The 21837-nt window shown below is 42.4% G+C and overlaps 1 protein-coding gene across 2 annotated transcripts in view; it reads left to right on the top strand.

Annotated features, from left to right (window-relative positions):
* b3gntl1 (UDP-GlcNAc:betaGal beta-1,3-N-acetylglucosaminyltransferase-like 1) overlaps positions 1-21837 on the top strand; it is a 369979-nt gene that overhangs the window by 89828 nt on the left and 258314 nt on the right. Inside the window, exon 6 of one of the 2 annotated variants that reach the window (XM_072558328.1) lies at positions 7599-7694. The exons of the other annotated variant lie outside the window; for it this stretch is intronic. Within the exon in view, the coding sequence (XP_072414429.1) occupies positions 7599-7694 (96 nt within the window). The remainder of the gene's footprint in view (positions 1-7598; positions 7695-21837) is intronic. 2 annotated transcript variants of the gene reach the window in all.

Raw genomic sequence — 21837 nt, 5'->3', positions numbered from 1 at the left:
TGCAGAAATGCTGTTGATAAACATATGATCATCATGCCTGATCATGCAATCTCAGTATTCCATTCCCCCTTTCTCTCCATACTCCTTGATCCCTTTAACCGCAAGGAGTACATCCAGCACCCTCTTGAATATATCTAACAAACTGGCCCCAACAGCTTCCTAAGGGAGAGAATTCCCCAGGTTCACAAGTCTGAGTGAAGAAATGCTTCCTCATCTCTGTCCTGAATGACTTGCCCCTTATTCCTTATTCTGAGACTGTGAATGGCAGATCCCTTATTCATAGACTGAGATCACAGCTGCTGAGTGTGGCCTGAACACCCTTTTGCTGTCTACCCTCCACATAATCTTTAACTCACTTATAAATTAAAAATCTGTCTCACTCAACCCTGATGATCAGGCCTCTGTTAATTGTGTATTAATTATCTATGTATTGAAGTTAACCAGGTGAAGGGTATTGTTTAAAGTATTCAGAGCACTTGTAGTGCTCTTGTGGCACGGTGATAGCATCCCTACCTCTGAACTAGGAGGTCCAATGTTCAGGTCCCACCTGCTCTGGAGGTGTGCAATAACATCTCTGAACAGGTTGATGAGAGAATATCTATCTGGAGCAATTGTAAAGAGAGACTGCTGAGGGCAGTTGGCGGGTCGACATTAGACAGGAACATCTAATACTGCTTTCCCTAAATAACTCAACGATCAAGAAATGGGTTTGTGACTCGCTTTGTACTCCACCATCTGGACTGGGATTGTTTATCAGACTTTACTGCTTTCTTTGGAAGAGAATTGCAAAATCTAACAACTCTCTGAGGGAAGAAACATGTTAATAACACAGGAAGACTCATTACCATATTTAAGATGCACATTTTCCAGTAATTCTTAGGAGTATAGGAACAGCAGGTCATTTAGCCCCTTGAGCCTGTGTTCCACCATTCCAATAGATCATTTTGATCTGTAACTCAACCCTGGTTGCCCACTTCTGACCTACATGTTTGATAATGCAAACCAACAACAATCTATTCATCTCAGTCTTGTACGCTTTCATTGAGCCAATGTCCCCACATATTTGATTTGTACTAAATTTCGTGTGGAAAAGTACTTCCAGATTTGACTCCTGAATGACCTTACTCCAATTTTAAGATGAGACACTGTAGTTCTGGATTGTCTCTCGAGAGATAAATTGACTTTCTTTATCAGCCCTAAGTCTTTCTGCTGTCAATAAGGATCTGGCTTCAGTCAGATAATAGAGAATAACAGTGCAACAAAAATATAAATGGAGGGAACTAACGAGCTAATTCAGCCAGGAAATAAGAGGCTGTAGCAGGTGAGAGGTGATAATAGAGGGTGTTGATGTACTGTCACGCAGTCCTGTTTGTATGAAAGGAGGAGTATAGAGATACATGGTAGGCTGGTAAAATCCCCTCTCCCCGCAATGATAGCCATGTTCTCTCTATACTGAGCAGCTGCATTGCTACATGTCAGTAGGCAGTCCAGATCAGGACATTACTAAAAGAGATCTTCTGGGTAGTGTCCTAGACCTAATTATCTTCAACCACTTCATTATAAAATCCAAAATGGTGATGTTTACTCGCAATTGCACATTGTTCAGCACATCCACATCTTCCCAGATAATAAAGCAGTACATTCGGAGAAAGTGAGGGCAGCAGATGCTGGAGGTCCAAGTCAAAGAGAGTGGTGCTGTTGAAGGTTCCTGATGAAGGGCATATGCTCGAAGCATTGCTTCTCCTGCTGCTTGGATGCTGCCTGAGTGGCTGTGCTTTTCCAGCACCACACTCCTCAACTAAAGCAATTCATGCCAATATGTAGCGGGAGAGTTTTGAAGTTTAGACTGATAATTGGAAGTTGCACATGGAACTTGGAAGTTTCAGGCAATGACCATCTCCATCATGAGACAATCTAGCAGTCCACCCTCCCCACCCCCCACCCCCCCCCCCCCCCCCCCACACACACACACACACACACACACACACACAGAGTTCGGTGGGATTACTAATACTGATTACCACAGTCTGTTTTCAGGGGTTTACCCATTGACCAGTAACTGAACTCGATCTGTCTCTGAACACAGCAGCTGCAAGAACAGGGAACTGGGAATCTCGCTGCAAGTAACTCCCCTCTCAACTCCACAGTTCCTGTCCACTATCTACAAGGCACAGATCCGTTCAGGTCTCCATTTATCAAAATGTGTGTAGCTCTAACAACATTCAAGAAGCTCAACACCATCCAGACCAAAGTAGCCTGCTTGACTGGCACCCCATCCATTACCTTCAATATTTACTCCATACACCATTCAAGTACAGTAGCAGGTTCTGGATTAGAGTGGTGCTGGAAAAACACAGCAGTCAGGCAGCGTCCGAGAAGCAGGAAAATCGACGTTTCGGGCAAAAGCCCTTCATTAGGAATAGGGGCAGAGTGTCTGCAGGGTGGAGAGATAAATGAGAGGAGGATGGGGTGGGGAGAAGGTAGCAAAGAGTACAATGGGTGAATGGGGGTGGGGATGGAGGTGATAGGTCAGGGAGGAGGGTGGAGTGGATAGGTGGAAAGGAAGATCGGCAGGTAGGACAGGTCATGAGGGCGATGCTGAGCTGGAAGTTTGGAACTGGGGTGAGGTGGGGGAAGGGGAAATGAGGAAACTGGTGAAGTCCACATTGATGCCAGTAACATCAGAGTGTACTGTCTATAAGATACACTGCAACAACTCACCAAGGCTCCTTTGACAGCATCTTCCAAACCCACAATCTCTAGAACGTGGAAGGACAAGGGTGGCAGATGAACATGGCCACCTGTGAGTTTCTCTACATGGGCACACACCGTCCTGATTCAGAAAATATATCATTGTTCTTTTCTGTCAGAGTCAACATCCTGACATTTCCTTCCTAACAGCCTGTGGTTGTCCCTACAGTGGTTCAGGAAGGCAGTTCACCACTGTAGTTAGAGATAGGCAAAGCTGGCCTAGCCAGTGACACTCTCATCCCCGAAATGAATGTGTGTGCTCCCTGCGAGCGCAGCAAAGAGAACATAGAGATGGGAGCAGTACCCATCTATGTAATGGGCAGGAGAAGGTTATGGTGAAGTAAATACAGATCTGATGCTACCTTTACTGCAATAGGTTGTGTATTGTATCTAGGCTCTCTTCCTTTTAAGAGAAGAGAGTATGTTATTGCAGTATTTAAATTGCCTCCTCCAGTAAAACTGGAAGCTGGTTTAAATTTGATGGCTGCAGGTCAGGTTTCTCAGAACTTTGAAAACTACCTGCAGACAGTGCTCTTTACAGGATTTCTTCTGACTCAGGAGGAGCAGTCTTCTGCTCACTGCCACACAATCTGTCAACCCTCTCCTCCAAATCTGTGCCCCTGAACCTCCCTCCATCTCAATCCAATCCAGCATCTTCTGCCTTCTACTCTTTCACAAGTACACAGGGCTGTTACCAACAGTCTGTGTTTGCAGACTGTGTCTGCAACAATTGAAAACAAAATTGGCTAGAAGCTATGAGACAGAGGGTGGTGAAGGGTTGCTTTTCAGACTGGAGACCTGTAACCAGTGGGGTGCCACAAGGATCAGTGCTGGCTCCACTGCTTTTTGTCATTTATATAAATGACTTGGTTGTGAATCTAGGAGATATGGTTAGTGAGCTTGCAGATGACATCAAAATCAGTGGTATAGTGGACGGTGCAGAAGGTTATCTCAGATTACAACAAGACCTTGATCAGATGGGCGAATGGGACGAGGAGTGGCAGATGGAGTTTAATTTAGATTAATGTGAACTGCTGTATTTTGGTAGGGTAAATCAAGGCAGGATTAATTCAGTTATTGGTCAGGCCTTGGGGAGTGTTGCTGAACAAAGAGACCTCAGACTGTACGTACATAGTTCCTTGAAAGTGGAGTCACAGGTAGATTCCTGATGAAGGTCTTATGCCCGAAACGTTGACTCTCCTGCTCTTCAGATGTGCTTTTCCAACGCCACACCTTTCGACTCACAGGTAGACAGGATGGTGAAGAATGTGTTTGGTATGCTTACCTTTATTGGTTAATGCATTGAGTATATGAGTTAGGAGGTCATGTTGCAGTTATATAGGACATTGGTTAGGCCACTTTTAGAGTACTGCATTCAATTCTCGTTTCCTTGCTATAGGAAAGATGTTGTTAAACTTGGGAGGGTACAGAAAAACTTTTACAAGGACGTTGCCAGGGTTGGAAGGCTTGAGCTATAGGGAGGGGCTGAATAGGCTGGGGCTGTTTTCCATGGACCATCGGAAACTGAGGGGTGACCGTATAGAGGTTTATAAAATCATGAGGGGCTTGAATAGGGTGAATGGTCAAGGTCTTTTCCCCAAGGCAGAGGAATCCAAAACTAGAGGGCATAAGTTTAAGATGAGCGGGGAAAGATTTAAAAGGGATCTGAGTGACAACTTTTTCACACAGAGGGTGGTGCTGGTATGGAATGAGCTGCCAGAGAAGGTAGTGAAGGCTGGTACAATTACAGCATTTAAAAGGCATCTGGATGGTATATGAATAGAAAGGATTTAGAGGGATATGGGCCATATGCTGGCAAATGAGACTAGATCAACTTAGGATATCTGGTTGGCTTGGACGAGTTGGACCAAAGGGTCTGTTTGCATGCTATATAATTCTATGACTCTATGATAAAATCTATGAGGGAAGTATCACAAATTATTTGACCAAGGTAGGAGATATGCATTGTTGCTGTCATCCCACTACTCCATGGGTCACAACACAGAATCACTTTCCAGTTACAAAGATGACCAATTAATTACCTTGTGTATGTCGGGTTTTAAACAACAAGATCTGTTATCTAAGTAACTTAACAAATGTAGTTATAGGCTTATTACCAAAACAAAATAAATTCAACAAAACTGCAATAATTAGTTAACATACACATTCTGTGATATAAAAGAGAGCAAAAAAACAAATTTCTCGGCCAAAATTGGCTGTCTGAAAGAAAATGTTCACCAATAGGCTACTTTTGAGACAAAAAGGATAAGTGCGGATTGTAATGGTCCGTGCACACATGGTCAAGTCAATAATCATTCCTGACGAAGGGCTTTTGCCCGAAATGTTGATTTTCTTGCTTCTCGGATGCTGCCTGACCTGCTGTGCTTTTCCAGCACAACTCTAAGCTTGACTCTGATCTCCAGCATCTGCAGTCCTCACTTTCGCCCTTTTTTCACAGGAGTATAGGAGGTAGAGAGGTGACCTTGTTTATAAAGTAATAAGGGGTATAGATAGGTATAATGGTAGGTGTCGTTCCCCTAAGTTGGGGGAATTTCAGGACAAGGGGGTATATCTTTAAAGTGGGAGGAGAGAAATTGAAAAAACACGAGGGGCAAATGTTTTACACAGAGAGTGATTCAGATGTAGAATTAACTTTCTGAGGAAGTGGTGGATGCGAACACAGTTACAGTGTTTAAAAGACACTTAGATAAGTTCATGAATAGGAAATGCTTGGAGGGAAGTGGACCAGAAACAGGCAGGTGGCACCAGTGTAGTTTGGGATTATGTTTGGCATTGATTAGTTGGATCGAAGGGTCTATTTCTGTGCTGTTTGACTCTCTGAATCTATAAAATGCCATCAAGTCCACAGCTTCTTTTCACTGGCCTAGAACAGCAATAAACAGGTGTTACTGGCCAGGTGTTCCTGGAATTCCCTTTTCCATATCCTCCAATCTTAAACTACTGGGTGCAACTCTGAGTCCCACTTATAACATCTGATTGTGTTCGTCATGTTTCTGCCAGGTGTTACAGTATCACTCTTCCTTATTCACATTTCCTCTTGCTGTTACAGCCAGTCTCTACGTTGAATTGTAATACTGTGGCTACAAGAACAAGTTAGAGGATAGGAATCTTGCAGTGAGTAACTCACCTCCAAACTCCCCAAAGCCTGTACAAGGCCTAAGCCAGGGGTGTGTTGAAGTACTCACGACTTGCCTGGATGAATGTACCTCCAACCACACTCAGGAGGCCTGACACCATCCAGGATGAAACTGCCCACTTGCTTGGCACCACGTCCACCACTTTAAACATTCACTTACTTCACCGCTGGCACACAACAGCAGTAGTGTGTACCATCAACAAGAGGCACTGCAGTCACTCACCAAGCCTTCTTGACAACACCTTCCAAACTTGCAAACCTCTACCACCTAGAAGGACAAGGGCAGCAGATGAATTGGAACACCAGCCCCTGCAGATTCCCTCTGAGAAACATTATCCTAACTTGGAATTACACCATTTTTCTTTTACTGTCGCTGGGTCAAAATCCTGGGACTCTATTCCTAACAGCACTGTGGGTGTACCGAACCTGCATCCCAAGTACTGCAGCAATTCAAGAACTCACCTCATCACCACATTCCAGGGTAATTAAGGATGGACACTAACTTTTGGCCTGGCATTAATAAGATCCAACCTTCTTTTAACAAAACCATGTTATCTGTGATTAACCTGTGTACTTTAGTTCATTCTGTCTGTTCGAAATGATGCTAATAATCTGCCCAGTACTGAAATCAAATGGACTAACCTATATTTATTTGGCCTATCCCTCACATTTATTCCTTTACTCAGTAGTACAATGTTTGCAGCTATGTAGCCCTATGATACCTCATCTGTACCAAGTGAGGATTGGAAAATGATCCTCAGAGTATCTGTTGTTTCCTCCCTGTTTTTCTTGAATAGCCTGCAATGCCATCCATCTGCCTCGGCAATTCGTCCACTTCCAAAGATGTTATCTCCTCCAGAACTTCATCGCTTATGTTTATTGTATAATATTTCACCCTCCTCATCCTCATTAACTGGTTATTTCTATTTCTACACACCATCCTTCACCTTTGTGAAGACCGAGATGGGGTACTTATCATGAACCCTGCCCACATTTTCTACATCCATGAACAAGTTACATTGTACATGTCTGATAGGGTGCACACATTTCTTAGTCTTCCACTTGCTCTTAACGTGCTGATAAAACACCACTGGATTTTCTTTAATTTTTACCTGCCTAAATTTTTTTTTCATTTTGTCTCTTTGTTTTCATATTTTTCTTTCATCACCCTTGTGGTGTTAGATAATAGGTGACTGGGATTTGGTGCAAGTAAGGTCACAGCAGCAGAGTTTTGGATTGTCTCCAGTGTATGAAGGCTGGGAGATGGGAGGCTGCAGGTGCATTGGAATAGTCCAATCCAAAGGTAACAAAGGGATGGATGATGGTTTCACAGGAGGATGACCTGAAGCAAGTGTGGAGATAGAAATGTGATTGTAGTAGAAGTGGTGGGGCTTTTATGTGGCCAGAGGCTCAATATTGAGGGGTGCAAATAGCAGACCAAGGTGATGGACAGTCTGATTCAGTCTACCAAAGCTGGATATCAGAGTCCGTCAAAAGGGTAACTTTGACTCTCTCAACATGTAGTCACTGGAATATTCTGCTTATTTCAACAAAAATATTTGAGCATCAGTTGGAGGTTCTTCCATTGGCAGTTACATAAAACAGAGCCTGTTTTTTGTGTTAATTTGTTTATCTGATTCTTCTTGAAAATCCATTGCGTGAACGTGACATTGTATATTTGTAACCGTAGATCATTGGTTGCCAAATTAAGAGAGAACCTGAAGGCTCCACTGAGCGTTACACGCGTTGGATCAACACCCTGACACAGCAGCAGCTAGTGACACAGGTGGGAAAGCCTTCCATTTTCTTACATTGATAAACCATTTTACTCTCTCTGTTGGCATGCAAGAGGTCTGGAAATGATTGATACAGCAACGACAGCATGTCATTGTGCTTGTGAATGCCAAGATATGGCTGAAGTCCTCTTTTTCAGGGTGTTGGTTTTGAAGAGCTGGCTGTTCACTTTGAGGATAAATCCAAGTGACTTGTTTAAATCGTGACAGCCACATCCCTGTCATGTAAGTGTTGCAGACCAGATTCTGTTTTGCAAATTTTTCATCCATCTTTCTGACATGGTGCCACCTTTAAGGTTTCAGGAAATTTTAATATTTAGTAATCTGATGGAGCCATTTTCAGCAGTCAGTCCTCTCGCAGACTAATTCTATCTGATAAACTGTTAGATTGAGCGATCCGATGAAATTGAGATAGATCTGATGAAATCTCTATACCTGTGCCTGCTCACCCAGTGTCTCCAGAATTGTCTCAACTTACTGCTGCTTGCTTGTAAATCCCTCAAGTAATGCTGGATCCCCCACCATTTCCAAACAGGGACCCTCCACCACCCCACAATAGTAAGTGATTTAATCCTCAAGATATCCTGATCTGTGGAGATTGCACCCTGTCAGGTTTCCTCTGTTCCAGTAAGAGTGAAGCTTCCATCATTCTGTTCCAACCAAACCATAAGCGATGTAGAGAATTCACCCCACTTTCCACTTGCTACATGTTGTGGTTTAATTGACTATTTACTTAATGAGTGATGATCATCTAAATGTCATTTCAAAATGGAGGGTCAGAAAGATTCAGATCCGCATTAGCTACGTTGGCTTTACTGTACTTGTTAAAGTGCCAATTCATTCAGTCAGTACTAAGGTTGGTTCAGCTGAGAACTTATGCTGCATGTCACTATGTTATTTCATTTGTCTCACATTTTTCATAATACATCCTTAACTGTAACGGGTTTCAAAAATCATATTGTTATTGTTGAGTACTATTTTGAGAGGACAACAAACATTGCATATTTTGATCCTGGAGAATGTAATCTATCTTAGCTTCTACATGAGCCTTTCAATATATAAACAGACATGTCTGTTGAAGCTATTATCTGGCAGGGAAGCAGTCCCCATGCAAGTGTCTCATTAGTAAGTGAAGAGTCTGCTTGTGAGGGCAAGATGTTTTAATAAGTCCTTCAAACTGTTCATATCTTTTGCCAAAAAAAGTACGATTACATGAAGCAAGGGAGGCAGTCCTGTTGCGCAAGCAGATATATTGTTCACAGCAGGGAGATAATCAGCTTTAGTTACTGTTAACCAGGTCACTTGGCAGGACATGTTCTCAGTGTGGAGGGAATTGCATGTTGGGATTGAGTTTGGAATGAAATGCTGTCTGCTTCATTGTAGTGTGTTGTCCTGGCTGAAGGGAATGGCCAGACACTGCTGAACCAAATCAATTTGCTTTCATTTTCTCTTCCTTAAATTGGTTGCTGCAGAAAAACTCTTGGCAAATAATTGGCTGTTTCTTTTTCATTCACTCACAGGATGTGGGTGTCTCTGGCTAAACCAGCATTTATTGCTCATCCCTAATTGTTAAGAGTCATCCACATTAACTATGGGTCTGGAGTCACATGTAGGCCAGACTGGGTAAGGATGACAGATTTCCTTCCCCAAAGGGGAACCAGGTGGGGGTTTTCCAACAATCAATCTTTAATTCCAGATTCCTGATTAAATTTGAATTCCACCATCTACTATGACAGGATTTGAACCCATGTCCCCAGAGCATTGGCTAGTTTTCTGGATTAATAATCCAGCGATACTACCACTAGGCCACTCATCTACCCCAAGGTTCTGAGTGAGGAAGCTATTGTTTTTTACATCACGGCAAATTTTGTTTCCTTCAGAAATCTAGTCTTTAACATGGTGTGAAAGAATTGAAAGAATTGAGTTTGAGGGCTCAAGTGTAATCCTGATCTTTCAGAGTATGATCAGTGAACCCCCCTGAGAGATCTGTTAGATTGCCAATAAAGATTTACAAGGATGTTGCCCGTGTTGGAGGGTTTGAGCTATAGAGAGAGGTTGAATAGGCTGGAGCTGTTTTTCCTGGAGCATTGGAGGCTGAGGGGTGACCTTATAGAGGTTTATAAAATCATGAGGGGCATGGATAGGATAAATAGACAAAGTATTTTCCCTGGGGTGAGGGAGTCCAGAACTAGAGGGCATGGCTTTAGGGTGAGAGGGGAAAGATATAAAAGAGACTGCAAGGGCAACTTTTTCACACAGAGAGTGGTACATGTCTGGAATGAGCTGCCAGTGGAAGTGGTGGAGGCTGGTACAATTGCAACATTTAAAAAGCATCTGGATGGGTATATGAATAAGAAGGGTTTGGAAAGATATGGGCCGGGTTCTGGCAAGTGGGACTAGATTAGGTTGGGATATCTGGTCAGCATGAGCAAGTTGGACCGAAAGGTCTGTTTCCGTGCTGTACATCTCTATGACTGTATGACTCTAAAATAAAAGATTGGTGTCATCTGAAAGGACTAATTGAATGCATTTTAGCAATCTGTTTATTATTTGTGCTAGACTTGTGAACACAAGAAGTTTTGCATCTTGGAACAAGCCACATCTAACATACTGTCAGAGAAAAGAATAAATTGCACCTAACTTGGAAACGCTAGGAGGAGATTCTATTTTTCCTTTGCTATGCCCTGAAGAGAGTTTTCCAGTTTCACGATGGAGTATCTGTATAATTTTGTGGATACGGAATAGAGCTGTATACAGAATATGGAAACAGAATCTGGGGACACTGATCTTTCATCTGAACAATCTAGTTGTGCACCTAGGATCATGAAATGGTTATAGCATAGCAAGTGGCTGTTCGGCTTGTGTTTGTGCTGCCCCTGTGAGGGAGCAGTTCATTGGGAGTCATTCCCCGCCTTCTCTCAAAAATCCTGCAAATGCTTCCTTTTTAGGGATTGCTTCAGATTCTTTTGATTGCCTCACTTGAACCTGCCTTGACTCCACTCTCAGCCAGTACATTCCAGATCCTAACCACGCATTGTGCAAAAACCCCTTTCCTCAGGTTGACGTTGCTACGTTGGCCAATAATCTTCACTCTGTGGTCTCTGGTTCTCAATCGTCCATCAGTGGGAACAGTTTATTCCAGTCTATTCAGTCATGATTTTGAATATCTGTCAAATAGCTCTGTCACCCTCTCTTCTCGAAGTAAAATAGTCCTTCCTAACTTATTCAATCTTTCTAAGGAATTGTCCCGTGTAAACTCTCTTGTTGGAAGTATTACACTAGAAATAGCTCAGAAATTCTGATGGGGAGATTATCATCGCAGCACCTTAGGCTAGAGATACATGCAGGGACCACCTGGAAATCCCATTGCAGTTGATTCCATGGAAATTTCTTAGGAAGATGAAGTTTCCATTGGGCAATTATCTGACATCTTATACCAGATAAAGAAAGTTCTTGACACTGAGTTAGAGTCAGAAAATTCAGACGCTTCTAGATTACTAAAGATTAGTCGTTACCTGGGAAAACTGAAGGATCCAAACCTACTCTAATGCCTGAATAATAATTGAACTCCTCACAACCCCACACCTCAATTCATCTAACTATAGACCCCCTGACACTTCTTGAGTTGACCTGCCTATCCTTCTAGCCCCACCAGACCAAACTCCCTACCTCTGACTTCCCACTGAACACACACCCCCTGACTTCCCACTAACCCACCCCCTGACCCCTCATGTCCCCACTAATCCCTTCCCCAACTCCCCACTGACCCATCCTCAAACTAACAGGACCCCCTGACCTGACATTGATGCACCTAATGCCATCCCTAATTCAACATTACATTGCCCCCCCCAAAACCACTGACCCCACCCTATCCCCACCCAAACCTGCCATTCCCAAAAACAGATCACTCTCTCACTGCCCAACCTGATGCCCACTCCGATGACTCGCTGCCATCACCACCCCCAACCCCAAACTGAGTCTGCCAGACCTGACAGTATCCCTTCCCTGAGGCACAAACTGCCCCCAACCCTAGACCCAATGTCCCCTCATTGATCCAACCCACTGGACCCAGCACTGTACCAACCCCCCCCAAACCTGACAGTAATACATCTCCTCCCACCCCTACCAAATCTCTCCCACTTCCCTCCATCAACCACCACACCCAGCTCAACAAGATCCAGCATTATACAAGAGGAATAATTTAATTTTGAAGCAACCCTTTAATTATACTTTTCATGACCATTGGATCTCTCTAAAGTCTTTAAAGTCAATGAAGTCCCATGGAAGTGTAGACACGGTTGTAGTGTAGGAAATGCAGCAGCCAGTTTTGCACACAGAAAGACCAAAGCAATAGTGAACAAATAGCCTGTTTATTGTTGATTGAGGGATAGATATTGGGCAGGACACTGAGGCTAACTATTCAGCTCCTCTCTGAAGCAGCACAATAAAATCTTTTACGTTCACCAAAGACAGTTTAACATTTCATCTGAAAGATGGTACCTCCAAAAGGGCAGCATTCCCTCAATATGGCACTAGGGTGTCAACCTTGATCTTTTTGCTCGAGGATTAGAGGTACAGTTAGTAAGTTTGCAGATGACACCAAAATTGGAGGTGTAGTGGACAGCAAAGAGGGTTGCCTCAGATTACAACAATGGGCCAATGGGCTGAGAAGTGGCAGATGCAGTTTAATTCAGATAAATGCGAGGTGCTGCATTTTGGGAAAGCAAATCTTAGCAGGACTTATACACTTAATGGTAAGGTCCTAGAGAGTGTTGCTGAACAAAGAGATCTTGGAGTGCAGGTTCATAGCTCCTTGAAAGTGGAGTCACATGTAGATAGGTTAGTGAAGAAAGCGTTTGGTATGCTTTCCTTTATTGGTCAGAGCATTGAGTACAGGAGTTGGGAGGTCATGTTGCGGTTGTACAGGACATTGGTTAGGCCACTATTGAAATATTGTGTGCAGTTCTGGTCTCCTTCCTATCGGAAAGATGTTGTGAAACTTGAAAGGATTCAGAAAAGATCTACAAGGATGTTGTCAGGGTTGGAGGATTTGAGCTATAGGGAGAGGCTGAACAGGCTGGGGCTGTTCTCCCTGGAGTGTCGGAGACTGAGGGGTGACCTTATAGTGGTTTACAGAATGATGAGGGGCATGAATAGGGTAAATGGGCAAAGTCTTTTCCCTGGGGTGGGGTAGTCCAGAACTGGAGGGCATGGGTTTAGGGTGAGAGGGGAAAGATATACAAGAGAACTAAAGGGCAACTTTTTCACACAGAGGGTGGTACGAGTATGGAATGAACTGCCAGAGGAAGTGGTGGAGGCTGGTACAATTGCAATATTTAAGAGGCATTTGGATGGGTATATGAACAGGAAGGGTTTGGAGGGATATGGGCCGGGTGTTGGCAGGTGGGACTAGATTGGGTTGGGATATCTGGTCGGCACGGACGGGTTGGACCTAAGGGTCTGTTTCCATGCTGTACATCTCTATGACTCTATGACTGGAAGTTGAATGTGGAACCCTGTGACCCCCATGGGAGTGTGCCACTAACTGAACCACAGTAATGTGGAATGTTGGTGTTTTAAACTATAAGGTCAGATTTTGCTGTGGTAGAGTTAGTGCACTTCATATGCAGGTAGTATAACAACTATAGTCAATGACCCAATGCACAGTTAAAATCAAGTAACCACAGGTTGCTGCTGGTCTGTACTGTTCCACCAATAGCTTTGTGTAAACCGTATCTTACAGTTTGCCTCACCATTGGAATGCTTTGAATGGTGTGAAGTTCCTCTGCTTGCACAGCAGGTTCACAGTAAACTCACTACACGAAGTTAGATCTGAGCTATTCCGGACCAAGGATCTTTTCAACTATGTGGTCGATGTTTATTCACAGTAGACAATTGCTCTGAAAGTGAACGATTACATGTATGAATTCTCATCCCTGCAGGATTTAAATGTAGTTTGAAAAATTGAAAAGTTGGAACTTGCTTTTGATGACTTCTTTCTCTCTTTTTAATCTCTCTCAGTACCTTAAATAACATTGAATTAACCTACTCTCATTTACACTCCCTTCTCATCCATGGTACTGTTAATGTTACCATCACCATCTGATAGTTTGGTTGGTTAAGTAATTAGTTGCCTTGTACACGCTGCTTCTTGATGCCCTGGTTCCCTTGATGTGAGCAGGTATTACCATCATATGTTGTACTCTACACTTGTAGCAACACAAGTGACAAAAGTACTTGACTGAAGGGTGCAGGGACAGGTATTAATGGGTCTTTCTTCCTCCTTTCTAACCATAATGTTTTGCATCCTTCTTGGATATTGGAACCTGGTCTCTGGTGCCATTTCCCGCTGGTATCTTGAGTATCTGGTCATTATTCATGTGCGACACTTAAATGGGGACAGAAGGTTTTTGGACTTGGACCATTAAAACTTTATACATGCACATTTCCACTAGAGGTTCCTGGATAATGAACATGAATGGGAACTTGGCAAACTTCAATCATCCTTTTCCAAAACCAGAGACACTGATACAAAAACAGAGTTGCTGCAGAAATTCAGCAGGTCTGGCAGCATCTGTGGGAAGAAAATGGAGTTTACATCTCAAGTCCAGTGACTCTTCATCAGAGACACTGATGCCATTTATAGGTTACATAGATTTTTGTGCTATGACATTTTTTAATCACAGTCCTCAATCAGTAGTTTAAGGCCCAATATCATTGTGACTAACAATGGGAGATCTTGGATGCTGCCTGAACTGCTGTGCATCACTAATCTAGATTATAATTTATTTTGGCTGGCAGAGCTTGGTGGATCATTACCTGTGGTCACATCAATGGAAATCTGAGGAAGACCTGTATTTTTTTTGTCCTTTCTGTTGCCTGTCTTAACTGCGATTAGTAAATGTGTTGTTATGGTGGCGATATCATGCGCACATTTTTTCTCATTCATTTGTAATGTCATGACACTAATTTAATTATAACACAATCATTGAGCATGTCTGCTGGTTAAAGTACCATTGTGAGTTCCACACTTGCAAGGCATGCTGGGTGCCAGGACAGTTGATAGAGGAAATGTTGCAGATTTTCAAAGAAATTCTGGAGACCATGTCAATGACCTTATTTTCGTGAGATCAAGCTGGGAATGTGTGACATTTCTCCTCACTCAGCTGATACACTCTTTTGTTGCATAGTTTACAATAACCACATTGAAACTTAGAATGCAAGATATAGGCTAGATTTTTCCCTTGCCTGTCTGGGTGATAATCTGCCAGGGTTCACATTCAGAATTCAGTTTGACCAGTGTGTGCAGAAATCAATCCTAGCTTTTCTTAAGTGTTATGCTGTACAGTGACTGTGCAAAAATGAAACTTCAAAGACTTGCCCTTGATGTCCTCACACGCTATAGAAATATTTCCACAGTGGAAAGTTCACACAAGGATTCGTTGGCTATGTCACTGCTTGTACATAAAAGGACTCTTTACCAGACTGTTTACTATGGAACAAAGGTTTCAGTTACAATACAGTTCTGCGAATCAGGTCGGAAAATTGCAATGTCCGCCACTCGAAGACTCAGTAAATACATGAATTACCAGATTCTGTCTTCAGCTATGCAGCTTAGGGAAATTGCAGGTTTCTCTGAATGAGTTGAGTTTCATTTTTGAGATAACCAGCTTTGCCTCAATATTGGGCTAATCAAGGCAACAGTCACACAGAATTCACATTCCTGATTGCAATCCAAAAACATTTGCAAGTTTGGAAGATCTTTGGATATTGTTTGGCAGGATCTGCTCAACGTTAGATGTGATTCTTGTGGCTAAGCAATCCACTGACACTCCAGTCCTGATTTTAATCTATGAACCCATTTTTGTGGCCACCTCAATCCTTTTTTCTATACTCGATAGCACCTCCCAAAAAGAAATGTCCTCTACCACATAGAAGAGCAGGACTAACAAACCCGTGGGAACACAACCACCTGCAAGCTCCCCCCAAGCCATGCACCATCCAGACTTGGAACTACATCGCCATTCCTTGCTGGGACAAAATCCTGAAACTCCCGAACACCACTGTGTCCCTACAACTCAGGGACTTCAGAGGTTTAGGAAGACAGCTCACCATCACTTTCTCCAAAGCTGTCAGGAATGAGCAATAAATGCTGACACATATTCACACCTTTGTAGTCAGCCTCAATCTTTCATCTCATAAATATGTGTTTTACTTACTGGTCCCTCATAACAGGGCAGAAGGGATCAAGTATTTGCTGTGAGCTGTGTTACAAAGATGCACAGGAATTTAGGACATGGCCACACAGAGCAAGGGGCAAAGACAACCATTCACACCCACATCAGAGATTCCCTTTCATACTCGGTCAACCCCATTTTTGGAGGGATTTGTGGATCAACTCTTTCGTTAATATCCAGCAAAAAAATAAAATCCTGCAAGGTGTAAGCTGGGTTGATGACCCAAACCCAACGAGAGAGATAGTAAGTTAAAATCAAGTATTCTAGCGCACACACTCTTCAAGAAAAGAAGTTTGGAGACATAAAATTTCCAGTGTTTACTCTTCAGTTTGGTGATGGAATTATTGTATATCTTCAATCATGCCAGACCCAAACTACTGACATTGCAGAGTCATTAATGCAGAGGGGAGCTCGAATCAGCTCCAGGATTTTGCTAGAAGTACAACAGTGAAAGTAAGAAACACTAATTCCACTCTGAATTTAAACTTGCTGCAGCCAAAGGAATTCAATGGAATATATATGTAGAAATGGCCCAAAAGCAGAAGTATAATGACCAAGATTGGATCAGCCAACCATTCTAGGTTTTCTGATTTTCATCTCAATTGAAGTGGTCCTGAATTAAAGATAATAAAATTTGTATCATACTTAGCCTATCTAATGGCTCAGCATGAAGTGAAATTGGTATCGATTGATAAAACTAAAAAACTTGTAAACTAAGATTTACGGCCTTGTAGGTTTTAACCAACAGGAAAGATGAATTAATTAGCACACTGTCCAATTTGTTCTCACTCTGAAACCGTTTAAAATAAAATGTTCTTGTAAGGGGTCCGGTTATAAATGGAATGATTGCTATAGATTATTTGTCACACAGTGAATTATATATTGTGCATTTCTAATTGGGGCCACAGAAGTTGTTATAGGTTAAATAACAGAAAATATTGGCTGCCTTTTGTTGAGATCATGGTGTAATTTATGTGTCAGCCATCCAGCATTTTGAATCTGATCAGAAGTAAAATTGTGGTGTATTTGTTTATGCAGGTAGTGAGAAAAGTTCATGTGACCTTTTCCATATTTGGTCAGTAGTAGCGGTGGGTTTCGAGGAAGTTGCACATTGCTGATCTCCCTATACATTGATACTGGAGTTCTTCCATGAAGTGACTGATGACAAGACTGTTAGCCTTTGTTGTGTGGAGCGCTTTAATGGGATTCCAGGTACTACGCACTCCTGTTTGTGGAAACTTCAAGTAATTCCTGTCTCTTTTCTATTCCACGTCTCCTCTGTTTTGTCATATTTTATGCATCACATTTACTTAAGCACATCTCAAACCAAGCTGGTCACCTACCACTCTCCCTTAGCTGGTAAACCAGCAGATCTCCTCACTGGTGTTATCTTCATGTTGTGAGGCTTCATGGGTTCACTTAAGTACACCTACCTTATTGCTATATAGTTATAGGAAAGATATAATTAATTGGAGAGGGTTCAGAAAAGATTTACCAGGATGTTGTTGGTACTGAAGGTTTAAGTTATGGGGAGAGGCTGGATAAGCTGGGACATTTTTCACTGGCATGTCAGATGTTGAGGGGTGACCTTAAAGAGGTTTATAAAATCATGAGGGGCATGAATAAGGTGAATAGCAAAGGTCTTTTCCCCAGCATAGGGGAGTTCAAAACTAGAGGCCATATGTTTAAGGTGGCAGGGGATAGATTTAAAGGGAGCTGAGGGGCAACTTCTTCATACAGAGGGTGGTTCGTAAGTAGAATGAGCTGCCAGAGGAAGTGGTAATGCAGATACAATTACAACATTTAAAATACATTTGAACAGGTACATGAATAGGAAAGGTTTGGAAGGAAATGGGGGACTAGTTTAGTTTGGGAAACTTAGTCAGCATGGACAAGTTTCCATGCTGTATGATTCTATGGCTGTATAGATATGTATTGATCTTCAACTCCACTTTCCTACCCATACCCCATGACTCTTGTTTCCATGAGAGACCACAGAACTGTCTGTCCCAACCTTACGTATATTTAAAGATGGAGCATCAGCAGCCCTCAGGGAATTCCTGATATTCACGACCCTTTGAGGAGAAAAACTCCCTTTGTCTCAGTCCTAAACGATCAGATCTTTATCCTGAGATTATGCTCTCATGATCTAGATTCCCTATTCTCTCAGAATTTACCCTGTCAAGCCCCTTCAGAATCTTATATATCTCAATGAGATCATCTCTCATTCAGTCGAGAGTAAAGACCCAATTTACTCAACCTCTCAGCATAAGACAAACCCCTCATCGCTGACAGTAATTTTGTGAACTTCTGCCATACTATCTCCAATGTACCTCCTTAAATATGGAGACTAGGAACTCCAAATGTGGCCATACCAATATTGTATGCAATTTAGCAAGTCTTATTTATTCCTGTATTTCAATCTAGTCTAAGGTCTTTGAACTGTGTACACTTCCATTATTCACCCTGTTGAGAGAGTGACATACTGGGACAAATAAACTATGACCCAGTCAGAATTTGAATCATTAAAACACATAAAATGAACTGTGCAATACTTAATATAGTGTGTCATCAATGAGACAAGTGACTGACATTTTAGCCAAGTCAACAGTAGATCTTCTGTATAAAGTTTCAACGTACTGTATCTTATAATGAACAAGATTTCTTGAACATTTCTGAGCTGATGGAGCACCCATCTTAAGCCCCTTCGTCAGAACAGGCTCCTCTTTATAAAAGCATTAGGACCAATATATAACTTTAAGTTAAATTTGCATTTTATATTGCATTAAGAAATGGGAGACACGCTTTTTAATTTCAGTTTTTTAAAGTTCTTTTTGAGGCCTTAGTGATAGAGAGCCAAGTCGTCTGTTTGCGTCATTTTTCATGATTTTTCTAACTCTTGCAGTGAGAAAAGGAGATTAAGTGTTCAGTGCATTAACGAAGGCAGAGTAAAAATAACTATGCTGTAGCTTAGCAACAGGAGTCATGGGACACAGACATTACAGTCCAGAACTCAGACAGTCAGCCAATGGATGGGTACCAGCGAAAGAGTGCTGGAACCTCAGTCCAGAGAACTGCTGTGTTTTCTATGAATTTAAAGTAATAGAGGGCCTTAGATGTCTAAGGGAGGGAAACCAGGTGAAGAAAACAGCATCCAGTGAATGAAATTCAATGGAAGGAAACTAGGTGCTGCTGTCCCAGTCTGAGCTAACATCTTGGTGTGGAATTACCTGTAACTTTTAACTAAAATTTTGGTTTTGCTCAGATGAAAGGAATCTTTTGAAATCGCACCCTTTTCTGATGTCTGTAATGAATTTTCCCCAACCTTTTTCATAGAATCTCTACATTGCAGGTAGAGGCCTTGCGGACCATCAGATCTGCACCAACCCTCCAAAAAGCATCCCACTCTATTCCTGTAGCCCACATTTGCCATTGTTAAGGCATCTAGCCTGCACACTATGGGGTAATTTAGCATGGCCACTCCACCTAATCTGCACATTTTTGTGGGAGGAAGCCGAAGCACCTGGAAGGAACCCACATACACACGAGGAGAATGTGCAGACTCCACACAGAGAATCGTCCAAGGCTGGAATTGAACCCATATCCCTGATGCTGTGAGGCAGCAGTGCTAGTCACTGTGCTGTTCCATTTTGTTTGATACTGTATGTACTGCAGTTCATGCTGAATAAACATTTTATTCCTTGTGTTAAAAGTACGCTGGTAAACTCTTGCGAATGTGTTCAGTAACTGACTTCCTTGTTTAAAATTAGCATCTATCAAGCCAGATTTCACTCTGAGGTCTCACGTGTCCAGTATTAACATCAGTCGGGATCATAACGAGTGTCTGGCCTTGTTGAAATGACCCAGATAGAGCATTTGTACATGGTGCTTCCTAGAAATAGTGAAGGAAATTTGGAGTCTTTTATATGAACATTGAAGAACTGGTGCATTGTGTAGGGAGTCATGTCTCTGGACTCTGGTCCATTTACACTGCAGGCAGGTAAGACACAGCTATTGCTTTGAAGTGATGATTCTGTCCTTTTGTTTCTTTGCCATTGGTTCCCTCCCAGAGTCAGGCAGGAGGTGGGTATCGAATTTAGAGATAGAGCAGTAGGTAAAATAAGACTTCAGCATATAAGTGATGGGTGGCAGTGCTGCACTATTAGAGGTGGCATCTTTTAGTTGATGTTAAACCAAGGTAGCATCTGCCCTCTCAGATGGACGTGAACCATCTCAAGGGGTTTATTTTGAAGAGTAGCTGGTACTTCAGCCAATGCTTCTTTCTCGACCAATGGTCGAGAATGGTCATTGTCACATTTATGTTAGTAGGCTGTATTTGGCTACTGTTTCCTATCTTATTGTACTTACACTTAAAATGGATTTAATTGGTATTAAAATGGCTGGGATGTTCTGAGATCCTGAAAGGCACCATGCAAAGGATGCACCATCAGCCATTCCGACTGAAGATTTACCTTCAACATCTTAAATCCAAAATTTGAAAAAAAATCATTGTTCACCAGTTTGAAAAATAAAGACTTATTGTTTGAGAGGTCTACCTCTCCATTGACAGTTAGAGAATCTGGTGCTATTATAGATTTTACAAGTTGTCCAGCAAATTCAATCCCTATCTAACTAATGATTGTTAATGTGGAGGCTCAGTGACATAAACCACAAGGGACGCGTCTGCCTTCAAGCACCCTCTGAAGTGGGTTTGAATCAATGGCGGCCCCTCGTAACACTGCCTACTACCTATCCCCTCCTTCACCCCCACCAAGATCTCCAATCCCATTCTCATCCCAAGCTAGGTACTGCCAAATCTCAAACTCCCATCACTGGGTAGCGTCCAGCAATGTCCACCAACAGCCCACAAATGGGTGATCAATTGTGGAGATGAACTCCGCAATGATATCTCGTCTCTGGCAAGGTCAACTGGAGACAGGAACAAGGCAGGCGCCTTTCCCAACCACAAGGTAAGTGAATTTCTTCTCATTCTTCTCCTTAAGGCCACCTCTGCAGGACCACGCAGGAAGAAACCATCCTCTATGTAAAGAAAAAATCATCTTTCTCCTCTTGGAGATCCATTTCAAGATATTTGGAAGGCCACTGGAATGTAAAGATAAAGGTGAAGTCGCCAAATTCTTACTAGACTGTAGGGCTGCTCTCTCATTGCCGAGAGACAACTGGTGGTGATATAACCTGAGGGTCGCCATGCCTCTGGCAAGGATGAGGTTGAGAAGGAGAGTCCCTCATGGCAATCTCAACTATTTGCAGGAATTGAATCCACACTGTTGGTATCTCTGCATCACAAGCCAGCAATCTCGCCAACTAAGCTAACTGAATGTGCTGCACAGTTCGCTAGTCTAAATAAGCCATTTCCAAGAATTGATTGTTTCCACAAATCTGGCTTAGAAAGTTTTAAAAAGCAAATATTGTTAACCCTTTTAGAACTGCAGGAGTAAATGAACAGTTTTATCATTTTCTGCTTTATACATTTTCACACTGCACTGTTCCTGGCCCCAAACTTTGAGTTAAATATATTAATATCCAGGGGACTGCATAGACAAGTGACAGTGTCTTGGATTTGAACTCGCAGCAAATTGTGTTTTAACAGCTTGAAAGTTGTGTGTGTTTGGAGAGTGGAGAAGAAAAGCCAAGTAACACACACGTTCTCAAGGGTATTAAAGGATGGGTAATAAATGGTGGTCTTGCCAGCGCCACCCACATTACATGAAAGAATAAAAATAATTGAACCTTGCAATTCATTCTCTTCACCCACACAAAGATGCTGGAAAAAGCATGCTGTCATATTTATTACACTGCACGCTGAGCAGATCAGGCCAGGGAGATTAAATCAGGCTGTTCTTTCTGGGAATTAGCTATCTTCAGAATTGTGGGTTAG

This window comes from Chiloscyllium punctatum, chromosome 39 (assembly GCF_047496795.1).
Source record: "Chiloscyllium punctatum isolate Juve2018m chromosome 39, sChiPun1.3, whole genome shotgun sequence".
Taxonomy (NCBI): domain Eukaryota; kingdom Metazoa; phylum Chordata; class Chondrichthyes; order Orectolobiformes; family Hemiscylliidae; genus Chiloscyllium; species Chiloscyllium punctatum.
This window is presented reverse-complemented; position numbering and strand designations above follow the sequence as displayed.